This window comes from Gadus chalcogrammus, chromosome 17, assembly GCF_026213295.1.
Source record: "Gadus chalcogrammus isolate NIFS_2021 chromosome 17, NIFS_Gcha_1.0, whole genome shotgun sequence".
Classification (NCBI taxonomy): domain Eukaryota; kingdom Metazoa; phylum Chordata; class Actinopteri; order Gadiformes; family Gadidae; genus Gadus; species Gadus chalcogrammus.
The window spans coordinates 13783908-13800314 of NC_079428.1; the positions used below are offsets into that span (position 1 = coordinate 13783908).

The 16407-nt window shown below is 42.0% G+C and overlaps 1 protein-coding gene across 1 annotated transcript; it reads right to left on the reverse strand.

The window, feature by feature from the left end:
• Positions 1-2152: 2152 nt before the first annotated feature.
• On the reverse strand, positions 2153-9628 carry LOC130370250 (GTPase IMAP family member 9-like). Its single transcript, XM_056575953.1, has 3 exons — positions 9526-9628; positions 9229-9307; positions 2153-3747 (listed from the first exon to the last, which is right to left on the reverse strand). Exons 2-3 carry the CDS (start codon positions 9245-9247, stop codon positions 3002-3004), a joined length of 765 nt encoding a protein of 254 aa, XP_056431928.1. The 5' UTR covers positions 9248-9307; positions 9526-9628; the 3' UTR covers positions 2153-3001.
• Positions 9629-16407: the final 6779 nt, after the last annotated feature.

The following is a 16407-nucleotide window of genomic DNA, read 5'->3' on the forward strand; positions in this document are numbered from 1 at the left end:
TGTGCCATGAATCTTTGTGCACCTCTTTCAGTCAAAAACAGCCAGAAGATAAGGAGTTTTAAGGGTAATTTTCAGGATGTTGTCATATATACCTACACACCGCAAACACAAGTTCAAATTTTATTTTATTATTTAACACAGCATTGTAAAGTGACAGATGTCTGACTAAAAATAGAATGAACTTTACAGTAGAAAATTAAGAAGACTTGAAGAAGGTTAAGCACACTGATAAGTATTAAAGTGAACAAGAAGAAGCTAAATATTATGTTATGTTAACATAATTTGTACACTCACAAACCAGAACTTACCACAGGGGAAAAGGGCCCTATTCAACTCATAAATTGTGGTTAAGCCCTGGGTCCAGTTTTCTGAAAATAGTTTTTCTGATGCTCCAGTTGGATGAAGCCAGAAGAGGTCTTGGGGTTGGTGCTTCCATCCTCATCTCCTGTGGCATCACACAATGATAGCTGGAGGTCGTCTAAATACCCCTCTGTTAAAATGGTTAAAAAAAAAATCAAAAGCACAGATTTTTGTTTATCGAACAGTGTGTACTGTGTGTAGTGGCTGTTAAAGGCATAACTTTTTTTCTTTTCTTTTTATCTTAACACAATGCTTTGGGCAACTGGAAGCATCGTTAAGTACATACCAATAGCCTCTGGAGCAAAGACCACCTCAGAGCTATTGTCAGGAGCATCAACAGGATAATTAGTCTTCTGACTGCAGCTATCTGTACCAGAATAAAAAACAGAATTATTCACAGCATTTAGATGGTCTACTTGTCCCAACACTACTTGCACATGATAGTCGGTTATTTGTTATCAGTGATATCAGCGCACAGATTTAAAAGAAAACTCAGACCCCAGCCACGGTCTGTTCCCCCTTCTGACCAAACCCTAATTGTATAAGCCTAGTCTAGTATGGCAATTGCGATATTCGATATAATGTTGTTACTTGAAGAATAATAAGACAAAATTAATTAATTAATTATCTAAATATTGCTTCTGGTTTGTTAGTCATGGTATAATACATGAAAAGCTTTATGTTTTCCTTGATTTGGTATAAACTATAGATTTTTTTTATATGCACAAAACAATACTGACCCTGTTTAGACTGACGCCGCCTTGAGTGTGGTATTCGGATTAAGTTGCAATCGCTGTCTGTCTTCTTCCACTTCACTTTTGGCAGAGGTGCAATAGCTTGCTCTTTCTGGAGCTCACCCAGCAAGTCATCCACCTCTTGCAGGTCCAGCTTATGAGCCAGGTCATCAGAACTCTGGAGCAGATCCTCAAGCTCTGAATCGCTCATGATGAAGACCCACAGACAGATAGACAGGCAACAGAAAGATTAACAAATAAGACAAACATAAAGGTAAGCGCAGTGACAGTGAGAGAGAACGGCGAACAGGTAAAACATCAAGGACAAGTTAACAAGAAAGACTTGGCTCTAAAAAGACCCTTTGTGTTGTTCTGTTTCCAATAAAACAGGAAAGGGTTGGCAGGATGACAAATTTGCAGGATCTGTTGAGAAAACAAAGCAGAATTGGGAACTCAAACCTGAATGAGATACAGTACAGATTGTATTCATAATTGACAAATAAAAGGTAGCATTTCATTTGGAGGGATATGCAGGCTAGGCCCACAGATTTGGCCCTGCCCCTCAGAGATCACTTAGTTGAACTTGTGGTGGTAGCATATGATTTATAATACTTATAATTTAATCTAATATTATGGAAATGATTATTAAAGCCTATTTTTTGTGATTTTTCCAGACAGAACCGTATTTATTTCAAATGTTTTATTCTGCATACATGTTGCTAATGTAAAGAGATTATAATTATTACATGTATACTGTCTCTGATCAACGGTAGGTATACATGTAGGAGTGGAAAAGGGCGGCAGAATATTAATGACATACTGTATATGTTGTTAAGTATTCTTATATTATATTTATGTAAGATTATATTTTCTTGATATTTTTAAGATCCTGATTACAATAGAAAATGTTTCAAAAAATATAATTTTGAAAAAGATTTGAAAACGGGTTAAAATTGAATGATAAAAGTACTTTTAAGAATTGAAAAAGTCCCAGTTAACTCTATATGATGTTTTTAAATGTTTTTTTGGAGACAAAAATTATCCAGTCAGTACAGGAAATTATATGTTTATTGATTTACAATATGCAAGTTATATATGTGACTGTGAAGTCAATACATCCTTAATTGATTATTTTCCAGTGAATAAATCATGACAATAAAAACATATATGAAGCCAGTTTTATGCAGGATTGAATCAACTGTAAAACCAACAACCCATCTGATGTTAAGTCTAAAATGTATCCTATTAACTTTATTTTCTGAACCATGTTAACTATGAATATTAACTCAAGCCAATGATCAGGCACATCTCCAAGTGAAGTGAAGACTAGGAACGTAAAGATAAGTTAAGCAACAGGGGAGAGACAAGATGTCAAGCCGCTCCTCCACTCCCCCCTGTACTCCTTTTCTTCTAGTCGTCTGTCTGCTTCCCTTACAGGAGGGCACAAGAGCCTTTTGCAGTTCTGCCCCCTGCTTTTCAACCAGACTGAGTGCCCCAATATTAAAAAATACAAAAAATATATCACGGTCCAAATGACCCTGATACATAAAACAACAGGCAAAGGTAAAGGTGAAGCGGTCATGGTAGAGGGGAAGCATTTGAAAAATCTGGATCGTAAACCCTCTGGACCCTCGCAAACCCTCCGGCCCCAATGGCCATATTAGATACTTTAAAGTGGGGGTGAACGATTAATCGATTTCAAATCGATATTACGATGTAATATAAGGCGATATGCAAATCGCAAAGGCTGCGATTAAAAAAAGAAAAGTAACTTTTTCGTTTTTTTTATAATTTGTTACCGTTACTGATTGAAGCTCTTTAAGATTGACAATTATTAATATATTTTAAAATTCAATAGATGAATAAAGATGTTTTAATATTTATTCATCTCAACACATTGTCCTGGCCTAATTGATACTGCAGGACTTGCTTAACTTTTCCTCCTTCTTTGCTGCCTCTACCTCCTGGTACATGGCGTTGGTATAACACCCTCCACCGTTGAAATCCACAACCTTCTCCACCTTTTTCAGCAGCTCGGGAACTTGCTGCCTATCACCTTGATCCTTGTTGTTGAATACGTGGTACCTGCCTCCACACCTGTGAATCAAACCCCTGAAGTCATCAGAGCTGGACAGAAACTCCTCTATCAGCCCCCCCAGGTCATCACCCCTGGCGAACAGCACCACTGTGTAATTGCGGAGCGCCACTTCACCAAATACCTCAGCTATCATATCCACGGCCCTTTTCACCTCCTCTGTGTAGCGTTCCAGCTTGAGCACCAGGAGGAAGGCGTGTGGGCCGGGGGCCGTCAGGGTCATGCTTTTGCTGACCTCCATGATGATCTGTTCCTGGGTCCAATGTGTGTCTCCAAAACCTGGCATGTCCACCACCACCACCTTCTTCCTCTTGCTCCTCCTGCTTGAACTGCTCTTCGCCTCCTCCTCAGCATGGTATCCAGAGGTCCCCAGCTGGCAGACTTGTGTCACGGAGGATGGGCTACAAATGGACACGAAGGGCCATCCTTGGCCAGCCTGGCCAAGGATGGTGTTCCCTGAGGCGCTCTTCCCAAACCCCGTGTTTCCAATCAGGATAAGTTTCAGCACTTCTTCTGGATCATTCTCTCCCATGTCGGTTGGACACGGTCCCGTTGCTCCTGTGGGTGGAACATTACACGAGCTATCAATTATATTGCACCGTCTTGTCCTAAAATTACATTCTTAATCTTGGGGTGAGTTATCTAACACTGAAATAGTTATATAATATTAACGGTAAATTCCCAGTTTAAAAAATGTTAGGTTCATGGTTTAATAGAATTCGAGCATTGTCCTTGAATACAGGGTCTCCTGGGTCTCTCTCTCTAGTATTGGAATACCACAGCTGGCCAATGGGCAACTTTTGCCACAAACCTTGAGACCTTGTTTTGGCCATGTGATTGGACAAATGCATTGATTTTTAAATGTATTGTAAGAAGTGGATCTCTATGATGACCTCAGCCTGGAAGAATGCAAGAAACTGCCTGGATTTTGACAAAAAAGCATAACTGCAGATTTGTGTAAATATTGCAGATGAGTGCACACAGATTTACAGGCAATTCCTTGCCAACAAATAACTGCTGGAAGCTGCCAGTAATTGGCACATATATCTAAAATTGACAGTTTTATAGTTAAATGCTTAATAAATGTAGCAGGCCTAATTTAAGTTTTGGATGCATGGACATGCTGTTATTTTCCTAATGTTTAGATTATTTTAGGCTTAACGTTGTGCAATTGAAAAGCCTAATTTATGCTTCTTCATACATCCCAACAACAAGGTCTATGTAGGCTACTTGACTTTTCTGTAGGCTACAATGCTGTGCAAATGATATAAATCACACGGAGAAATCGTCATCGTCATTGATTTTAAGAAAATAAATGACTCGCGCAGTTTCAGGTCAGGCTAAAATCCCTTTCTTCGCAAGGTGAGTAAAAAAGTGAGATTAAGTTGAGACAGCAGTTGCCGTAGTCTACTGCATCTAAACAATTTGGCATGTGATGGACACGTTTGACTCGTGGATAGGCCTGTATCTATGAGATTCCGTAAACCACATCCCAGAATTGTTTATGTTTCAGTATGCGCAGATTTGTTTTGAAACCTAGGCCCACGTGTTGAAACCATGGACCTGTATGGCGACACATTAGTGCCATAAAGCACTCATTTGATAAAACATGCATTCGGGCGTATTATATCATATCACACGCGTAGATATTAATTGCTTGCGCGGAAATTATCGCGCGCACTCAGAGCGCTGCTCCCCGAGCGAGGAAAACGGCTCCTCGAGAGCATTAGGCCTACCTCGTTGCAAGTGAGAGCGGGAAACAACTTCGGTCGCACAAAACAGCCTCAGCCTCTCGCGAATGATGTTCTGCTCTCGCACTCAAATTTAGTTTCGGCACTATGGGGAGGGAACCAAGGCAGGACGGGCTTTCCTATGATTGGCCGTTTCTGAAGCGCGATATTTTATTGACAGCCCTCCTCAGCCCTCCTCTCATTCAATTCTGAATTGTACAGTAAATGGCTGAAACGATAGTTACGTATTGTAACTCTAGATTCTATGAGTATAGGCGCAGGAGGAGGGCTGTCAATCAAATATTGCGCTTCAGAAATCTAGAAAGACCTGGTTGAAACTTTCTTTTCACTCACGGAAAATGGTTGTGTTTGTGTGCGTGTCCGTGTGAAACAATTAGTCATTATTTTCTCATAATCGTTAATCTTTTGTTTGATTATAAATACGTTTTTACAACATTTTAATTAACCACAAAATGAAGAATGACGCAAATAAAGATTAAACATATTTATTAGATAGCCTAACATTTCACATTTCTGTAAAGGCACATCTATCGAAAATACTTTAAGAATTTGTTTTTGTTTCGTAAAATAAACAAGACTATATGATGTTGGATATCAGTTATGCTATTTGAGTTATTTTAAAATTATTTCATTTATCCTCAATGTGTATTGGCAAATCAGATTTGTCTTGAAGCGATTGCGATTCAGCCTATACGCATAGCATGCACGCACACTCACTAGAACAAAGACGAACTAGTTCAAAAGTGGTCTGCAGAATACAGAGCATGTGTCACGTATCTTAAATCCCCCCCCCACACACACACAAGCACACATTCTTTTTTTCCCTGACATACGTCAGACGTGTTATTGTGGTAGGCATAGACGGATTATGACATATCGGGCCCCTGGGCACGTGGACTCCGCAGCCCCCCCCCCCCCCCCTCCCCCCCTTCCAACATAAACACACGCACCCAGAATACACACACACTTATTGGCGATAATAAGTCATTGGCCTATACCTGCAACCCAGCAGGATTTGTAGCACAGGAAAGGCAACCTCACAATAATTATTATAAATAAATGCATCTTTATTTAACCAAAACATGATAAAAAAAATACATAATTGATGCAATTTTTGGCGATTTGAACGAATTTAGAATGCACCGCTTTCAACCACAAATAAAAACGACTTAAAGCAACTCAATACGAACAGTTCCTTACATTAATTGACAGTAATGCATTTCACCTATGAAATGCAAAATCCTCCACGATATCATCAAACTCCAGCGCATTGGTAAGGTCTCAATTGCCATGAGAGAAAGTGACTTGAGCCGTTTTTGTGACATTTTCGTCCTCAGTTCATTTTTTATCCTGGACAGAGGAGAGAATGACCGCTCCCCTTCGCAATTACTGTCGGGCAGAGTCAGAAAAAGCCGTAGCGCTACATACACATTTGGAAACATATATTGTACTCCACAATCGAGTATAATTCGTAGAAGTCCTTTTGAGGTTGCATCATCTCCAGGCTTGTTAAATTATCTGAACTGAATAAATTCATTGCTTCAACGCTCCACTTAGAGTTCGCCGTTGCTCCATGTTTAAATGACAGTGACTTGTTCGTGAATGGTCTCAAATTCACAAACTGAAATAGTGCCCCCTATTGATCTTTTTATTAATTTATTTACTCAGTAGTAATAGGCCTATACTATTGCTGTTTTCGCTTGAATTTTTGTATTTCTCTACTGATTGCTTCGACAATGCAACATTAAAAGTTACTAACGCTGGGGCCCAGGGCCCCACTGTTAGTAACTTGTGGGGCCCTGGGCCCCACTGTTAGTAACTTGTGGGGCCCTGGGCCCCACTGTAAGTAACTTTTGGGGCGGCTCATTCTACTTCAGTTCATGTGCCCGTGCAGTAATCCACCCATGGTGGTAGGCTATATATTAAAGTAGCCTACTTGGAGGAAAGGTGTTTTGAATTCATTTTAAACAGTGTTGTCTTTTCCTATTTTTTAAAGGAAGCAACTTCTCACCTCCCCTTGACCCGCGCATGGATCGAAAGAGCGCTTGTTTTAGTCCATCTTCGGAAAATTGTAGTTCCACTAGACGCTACGGGGCAGGAATTCTCGACGTCGGTTAGGAGAAGGGGAATCGAATTAATTGCAAACAGTGCTGTCTTTTCCTATGTTCTAAAGGAGGCACATTTTCATCTCTCCTTGATGCGATGACGTTTTTCACAAAGGTTAAGGAAAGGAGGAATACAGCTAAGGATATTTGACATTCCGTAGAGCCCCCTGACGACGTTTTCCACAAAGGTTAAGGAAAGGATGCATAAAGCAGACATCAAAATGTAATTGGGCCAGATTTGGCCCAGGTCTTGTTTATCATTTGGCGCAGATCCGCTAAACGGGTCTGGGCCGGTCTCTTTCTTTCCAACGGCCCAATGCCGGAACAGGTTGGAATTACGGATCAGGAACAGATCTGGGACAGAACTGGCCCCGTACAGTTACTAATGCCATGATGTGTGGTGCGGATCTGGCCCAGATCCGCGACTCATATTTTACATCTGGGGCTCATCTGGCCCTGGTCTGTGATCCATATCTGGGGCTCATCAGGCCCTGGTCTGTGATTCATATTTAGGCTATGACAATTCAGGCCCATATAATAAATACCCACACAATTTGTAATTTTCCAAATAATATGATTTATTTAGAAAGGCAAACAGTTATGTGCTGCGTGAACGAAAATGAACAACAATAAAAATCAGAACAAAATAAATTAAACAGACGCACTACGAGCCCTCAGTTGCTGGGTGCGTGCACGGTGGCCACCCCTGCGGTCGCAAGCCATCTGATGTTGTAATGATTGATTTCAATGTCGGTGGCTTTTTCCCCCACACGACTATTCCTCCCTGCTCCTGTAAGATGCACAAAAAGCACACAAAAAGTAAATATTAGATTTACAGATTTACAGAGACAAGCGCGCATTCATGCCAGTGGTGCGCGGGTTCACTTATAAACAGCTCTCCACCTCTTAACGCGCCTATCAAAGGAAAACCCGAAGCAGCGGGTTATTTGGCACAGAGAAGACGATCGGTGACTGTTTTACCAAAGTTTAGTATGATATAGGCCTACTGTGCTCAAAAACACCCGCCCAAAATTATTGTTAACTCAGAAAGATAATGCTAGCCCTTATGAACTCAACGTTATTGATATTGAACATCCCGCATCCTAAGTCAGCATAGATAACGTTGGTAACCCAGCAAACGATGCGATTAATATTAAATGCGGTTATAGTTGAGATAGGCTACGGTATTAGACTGGGTACCCCCAGCCCGTTCTGCCGGCGATTTGAATTCGCGATTCCCGATCCGCTTTTACTGGGGGCAATCACCAAGCAGGCTTTTCACCCTGCGGCTAGCGGCGTCCTGCACCGCAGTGTAGCCCTAGCACAGTGCATGTTCGTGAGTGCGGTTAGGCCTATTGATTTTGGTGAATAACAAGCTAATCTCACTGATTCATCCATATGTTCCCATTAGTTGTGGACCTTTAAAATAACCTACGATTATCAGCTAACTGTAGCCTAGCTCACCAGCTTGTCTGACTGGTCTCCGGTTGTCAAAATGACAGTGAGTATAAACTACCGGTAAGTTAGTAAACGTGTAGGCCTATGTTTAATATGATTAGAAGGCTCCAACATCATTGAACTTTTAAAATGTATTTTCATTTTAGAATGCACTTACCAATTGCAAAGACGGTTCAAGTAGTGTAGTCGTCAGTCGAGTAGCCTACTACTCTGCGAAGTACTGTAGACTTGCTGGGAAAAAAGGTTGTCACGTGACTCGCGTTCGGTCTGCGGAGCTGCGCCGTGTCAGGCCCGCACCCGCAGGACGGACTCAATTCAATTCTGGCGCGTCCGGTCTGCGCAGCTGCCCCAGATCAGGCCATGGGATCAGGCCCGCACCCGCAGGACGGACTAAATTCAGTTGTGCGCGTCCGGTCTGCGCAACTGCCCCGCGCAGCTGCCCCGGATCAGGTCCGCACCGGCCGTACGGACTGTCAAAGATCAGAGCTACAGACAGGTCTGGCGCAAAGTTGGTGCAGATCTGCAAAATGATTGTGACTGCTAGGCGAATCTGCTGATTCGAGGACGGATCTGGCACAGATCTAATTGCTGTCTGGGCTAGATGCCCACATCTATGGGTGGAAAAGAAATAGCCCCCAACCTACGGAACCTTATCTAAATGTTCATGTCAGCAACAATATACGATTCACTTAATGACTGAGCTTCTGAAGATAAATCCACCTTACCTGACTCCATATTGAGCATTTCTTTCTCAATATTATTCTTTTCTACTGTCGTTTATCTGTTGTTCAGGTCAACCTCGCCCTAAAAAATCAAGAGGGTTGCGCAGTTTCAGATCGGGCAAAAATTCCATTCTTCCAACTAATGACTTAGTGCAAGTGAATTCCCCCAAAAGTATTTCATTAACATACCGCAATTGTCCTTCAATGTATTTTAATGGTCGCCAATGATGTTAATGCAATCCTTTGGGGAGAATTCACTTGAACTAAGTAATTTCTTTTAACATAATGTAGGATACCAACCTCCGTTCAGTAGGACGCCCTCTTCACTTCTCCAGAAAGAAACGTATCCGCGCAGAGTATGCTGCGATCTTTATAGCTCCATGGCTGACCGCGGGGGGTGGGTCCAGGCCGTTTCTCAATTCCTAACACGCGTAGGCTACTACGGACTCGATGACTTGCAAGTAGGCCTACGTAGGCCTACTTGGCAAGTCCGTAGGCCTACTTCAAGCAGATTACGGACTCGATGACTTGCAAGTAGGCCTACGTACTTGGCAAGTCGGTACTTCAAGCACAGACTTGCGAGCACGCGAGTACGTAGGTCTACCTGCAATGGGAACAGCAGCGGACTCGATGACGTCACCACCTCTGCTCGTCCTTTAAATGTGCTACGGCCTCATTTAGGCATATACTGAACAATATAAACAAATGATATAAAACAAAATCCCAGCCTCTTTCATTTTCAAATAGTATGTAAATATTCTGAATGAATACAAATTTAAAAGATATGCGTGTCCTGTCATGTGTACAAGCTATACACACACGACTTTATATATATATATTTATATATTATCTTATATTATTATTATTATTATTATTATTATTATTATTATTATTATTATTATTATTATTATTATATATTATATAAATATATATATAAGTTAAGAGTAACTTAAGCTACAAATTTTTTTTTTAAATTACAGGATGGATCTGAGAGGGATTGCCGTTGCGATGGGTTTCCTCTATCTACAAGCAGAAGAGGAGGCTGCCGAACTGAGGAGGATCATCGTTGAGCGGAGAGCTAGAATGCGGCGGGGGATGCTAAGGAGACGAGCCATCCTCAGTTGTCTGTCTCACGTATGTATTGATATGGCTTGTTTTTAACATTTCGCTTTATCGGTTGATATTGAGATATATATACTGGACTGTAATGGGTGAATTTTCCATTTTTACCACAGGGTAGAAGGTTTAAGCCTACACACAATATATAAAACAGGCTGAAATGTATTAAAAAATAACTAGCCCTAGGAAAGATTCCTTTAGTGAATTTACCCTTACCTTTTTACTGATCAAACAAGTAAAATGTTAAATTGTTTTTTAATTCTGGTTTACAGCAGACAATACATATTAAATACATAATTGCAATTGATTGTACATTAAAATACACAAATAAGCAATACATCTAAAAATATATGAACCTAACCATTGGCATGTAAAAATATATTTTATTTTCTTTGTTTGGAAACCAGGACCAAAGCAGCTCGCAGCTGTACACACAGCTGAACATCACTGTGCCCATCCTAGCCGTGTTTTTCTCTGGAGGGGACCTGAAGCCAGACCTGAAGCCAGCCTTCAGACCTGAAGCTCTCCAGGGAGAGCTTCAACCGGCTGCTTGCCTTGCTGCCCCGGCAAAAAGTCCATGGATGAAGCCATGAGGTGGAGGTGCTGGTGGCAGTGTACTGGCTGGCCTGTGGAGCATCGTACAGGGTAACGGCAGATGCCTTCGGGATGCCCCTGTCCGCAGTTTGCAGGACGGTCCATGGCGTGGTGGAGGAGATGATGGCCATCCTCCACAGGGTGATTCATTTCCCCAAGGCAGAGGAGATGGAGGCGGTGGGGGCTGGCTTTGCTCACCTTGCAGGTCACGAAGCCTTCAGATGTGCTGCTGGGGCCATTGATGGATGCCACATAAAAGTTTTGCCACCTGCAGAGCAGAAGAAGAGCTATTTTAACCGGAAGCTCTTATCTTCCATCATCCTGCAAGGCATCTGCGATGGAAACGGTCAATTTATTGACGTGTACATCGGGACCCCGGGGTCAGTGCATGATGCCCTCTTGCTCCGGCGAGGAGGAGGAGGAGGAGGAGGAGGATGGCCCAGGTAACACCGTGGAGGCAGATGACAGGGACCTGTCAGGCAATGCGTCACGGGCGAGTATTGCTGCCCATGTTTCTGCTCCTGCAGGACTGGATGTTTGCCTGCAAGAACATGATTACCTCTAGACACACACACACGCACGCACGCGCACACACACATACACACACACACACACACACCCTACATTTTTTTTTGTATATATATTCCTTGTCAATAAATGTACATATTTTTTTTTCATCAACTTTCAGCAGATATCGTCTCAGTTTATGCTTAATAAAGCAGCGATTTTCTTCCTCCTGAAGTCCTTGTGTAACTCTGAATTTGCCAGTATACATGTGAAATGTAACATAAAAATACACTTTTGCTTTCAAGAATGAGCAGACGAATTTAGAATAATATTTATTTACATCTTGGAGATTAATTTTTCAAACAGGGACAGGTACCGTTCAGCCCTGACTGCTGCCGCCCTCTCCCTCTCCGCCTCTCTCGCCACTGCCTCTCTCTCTCTCTCCTCGTCCCTTTCTCCCTGCTCCCTCAAAAGCTCCAGCAGACTGTCCCTGGGTCTCTTTCTGCTGCTGCTTCCCCCGGCCTCCTCAGCAGAAGAGGTAGAAGCCAGTGTGCTTACTACCCCACCTGTAGTGGCAGTCATGTTGGATGCAACAACCAGGGGCGGACAGATGGAGTGATGTCCTTGGAGTGCAGCATCCATGGTACCATACCACTGCCAGGTGGCGGCAGCAGCTGTACCGGCCTCTACCCCTCTGCCTGTGGGTGGGTCCCCAAGCGACTCAAAACAGGATAGAAATTACTGCACTGTCAAACTAATTATTCTCATGTAATACACTTAATTACACTTACTCTATTTAAAGGGCCACTGAAATGGTATTGTGTGTAGGTTAATTTTCATATGAAGGAATCGCTGGAATGCTCAGTATATATAATATAATCAGTATATAATACAAAGCAGATAAACAGGCAACGTATACTTACTTTGTACTTGAGCTACAGATTGTTCCACTTCTTCATGAAGTGGAAATGAAGTCCCTAAAGCACACTCACACTGCCACTTTAATAACATGTTACATATTATTCATAATAAATTAAGACTACTGAAACCCGACTTGAACCGTCCCCAAGAAATGAAAGCACTCAAAATCAATCAATACTCACTCCCATCATCCCGTAGCAGAGGAGTTGCGGAGGCCAGTGAACCGAGCTTCATTTGCCGCCCGCCACACGATGAGGGCCCTTGTTTCTTCAATTGTCCCTTGATAAAATAGAACGTGTAAGCCTATATTAATTGAATGCATAATAAAGGCCATCATATGAAGCCCTGTCGAGTTACGGCTATCTGCCTGAGATTTTTTATAATAGGTAATCATCTATGAACTGAGGACTGATTGCTGAAGCTGGCCGGGCGAGCTAGCTGTCCCGCTCCGAAAAAGTGAAAACGTCAGAGAAAAACAAGTAGGATTTGACAGGTTGATGTTCAATGATAGCCTAATAAAAACGTTAAAAATAATAAATACCGATGTTCGTGAAACAATATAATAATAATTCAATAGCTTACAATTAATAGCTTATAGATAATAGCTTACAGTTGTGCGTATTCTCCATATTGTCCGCCATCGTACTGCTGCGAGTGCGAAATGCATCCTGGAATTTATAGCGGTTGCAAGTACACACGAGCCACCTCCGATGCATGCTCGGTGAAACGGCGAGATCGAGCACGCATCAAGAACACTTCCGGGTTTTACGACAGTACTCGCTTGATGCGTACCAGAGCCCGTCTACGAAGAGCCTGGGCACTTCCTATACGCCCCATTGTACCGATCTTGATTGTAGTTCCATTTGACATCCACTGGGTGTGATCGCGGGCGAGTCCAGAATTAATGGGAGTCTATGGGGCTAGACGGCTAAATATGTCTCTTTCACCTGCTTGTCGTTGAAACATCGCAAATAGATTCTGCAAGTTCAAAATAGATTATAGTTCAAAAGTCGAATGAATGAGTCCTTATGTCCTTTCGATTTCTTACAGTTTGGGCCGTTGTTGGCCGTACACGCTAGCATTCTGCTAATGAATGCTGATTGGTCAGGGACGGACTTGCGACTGATTACGACCAGAGACCCCTCTTGACGGCATCGGAAGCTGAAGCACGATCAGAAACATTCCGGCAAAGTTAATTTTTGCGTACTGTATTAATATTTTCCTGCAGGCCCTTTTATTTTTTATATAGTTATGTATGGTGAAAGTACATGGGCATAATGGAATTTGGAAAAGGTACGGTATGACCTTAAATAATACAGTCAATGTCCCGCTCAATATCATTTCATCTGTCATTGTCTATTTTTCGAAAATAAAGATAGTTTAAAAAAGAAATGCCTCGTAAATATGCAAGGATAAACTGCTCTAACAGTGGAAACGGATTGTCCGTCTTTTCGTTTCCCAAGGACAGAAAAGGGTAACGTTCTTGCTTGCTCCTGTATGAATGGTCCTAGGCTACCTGAGGCTGCACCTGGTAGGGAAAGTTGCGCTGGAGCCCGGGTAAAATCGCGAGTGTCGAGTGTCGAGACTCAAGCACTTAACTTACCTTAACCAATTGTTCCATACAAATTGTTTGTTAACGATTTAACAACTTCAACATCTGCTATTAGTGTAGTTCTTTTTTTGTAGGACTTACTTGGGCTATTGACCTTGCACAGAGCGAAAACCATCAACACCCCTGGTCATTGATTGCTATGCATTCACTGATCTTTACAGATGGCTTTCTTTTAAGCCATTGAATATAATTGCTCTGCCCTGCAACACATTATAAGCTACGCACGTTTGTGAAATGAGAAATATGGTCTGGGTCACATTGAAACAGTAACAGTTGTATAACAGTAATTATACAAACATTATACCAACATTGCAACAGGCAAGTTTATTCAAAAATCACAATAACAAGAACACAATAAGAACAGTAACTAATAGTAAATAATAAAAAAAAATATAAATGATTTAACAACACTGAACATACTGAACAGAGGCAGGGAAAAAGGACAGAGGAATAAGACTTGTCCGTTGTCACAGCATCAATGTCCAACTGGAGAGATCAAGAAAGGAAGGCAAGGCAAGGCACAATTTTTTATATAGCACATTTTCGTACCAGGGCAATTCAAAGTGCTTCACATGCAAAAATGAAAAATGAATAAAATAGGAAAGCGCATTTATACTCTAAAAGTGTACGTTTTAGATGCATATTTCAATAAAAGCTGAGGCGAAACAAAAAATGTTTAATAATAAAAACCATGAAAACATAAAATCCCTAAAAGCAGAAAAAGTGTTTGCATAGATGAGTGAGGGGGGAGCTCTAAAGGAATATTGGGATGGAAAGACCTAGGCATAGGCGAGGGAGAAGAGGTGTGTCTTTAGCCTGCTTTTAAAACAGCTTGTTGTTGGAGCAGTTTTTGTGTACTCAGGTAAGCAGTTCCAAACTTTAACAGCATATTAGCTAAAAGCAGCTTCTCCCTGTTTTGTTCTGGTAATGGGTGGGATCAGGAGGACCCTTTCTTGGGATCTGAGAGACCTGGTAGGGGTGTAGTGCTGCAATAGGTCTTTCAGGTAGACAGGGCCAGTTCCATTTAGAGACTTAAAAACCAATAATAAAATCTTAAAATCAATTCTGAACTGAACTGGTAGCCAGTTGAGGTGTTTAAGCAGTGGTGTAATGTGGTCTGTCCTTTTAGCCCTCATCAGGATTCTGGCTGCCGCATTTTGGATCAGCTGGAGCTGTCTGATAGTTTTCTTGGGCAGGCCTGTAAGGAGACCATTACAATAGTCCAACCTACTGGAAACAAAGGCATGGATAAGTTTTTCGAGGTCATCTTGCGACATGAAATTCTTATATTTCGAGATGTGTTTTAGGTGGTAGTAGGAGGATTTTGTGATGGCTTTGATGTGGGAGTTAAAAGAGAGTTCACTGTCCAACTGCACACCCAGGTTTTTTACCGTTGTTTTGACTAGGTAGCCACTGCAGGTCAGTTTGGATGAGATGCGGTCTTTGAGATCCTTTTTTCCAAAAACTATTATTTCCGTTTTCTCGTTGTTCAGCTGCAGAAAGTTAGTGCTCATCCAGTTTTTAACATCTTCCACACAGCAGATCAGTGTGTCCAGTGGGCTGAGGTTGTTGGGGGAGAGGGAAAAATAAAGCTGTGTATCGTCAGCGTAACTGTGGTAGGAGATCCGACGCTGACGAATGACCTGTCCCAGTGGGAGCATGTACAGATTGAATAAAAGAGGGCCTAAAATGGATCCTTGTGGGACACTACAGTGGAGGGGGGTGGGAGGTGATGACCAGTTGCCTATGGAGACATAGAATTGTCTTCCTTCTAGATATGACTTTAGCCAGCCAAGGACTGTACCGGAAAGACCAACCCAGTGCTCAAGTCTGTGGAGTAAGATGGAATGGTCTACCGTGTCAAATGCTGCACTAAGGTCCAATAGAACCAACACAGTTGCCTTGCCTGTATCCAAGTTAAGACGTATGTCATTCAAAACCTTGATCAGTGCTGTCTCAGTGCTGTGATGTGCCCGAAAGCCTGATTGGAAGGCGTCAAAGCAGTGATGGGAGGTTAAAAAATCAGTCAGTTGAGTAAAAACAATTTTCTCAAGTACTTTGCCTATAAAAGGTAGGTTTGAGATAGGCCTGTAGTTATTAAGAAGAGTGGGATCCAGACTTCTTTTCTTGAGGATTGGCCTGACAAGTGCCGTGTTTAGAGAGCTAGGGACTACTCCCGATTGCAGAGACAAGTTTGTAATGGCCCGCAGCTCTGAGGAGATGAAAGGGAAAACAGACTTCAGGAAGTTAGTCGGAAGGGTGTCAAGGCTGCAGGTGGTGGAGTTTAGCCTGCTTACTGTCTCTGATGAAGCTTCCAGGGTCACTTGGGAGAATTCAGAGAAAATGAAAATTATTACAGGCGTTAGTAGAGAGAAAGTGTCATGGAAGTTGGGTGGGGGAAATGGTTAATTTCTCCATTGTAGAAAAAA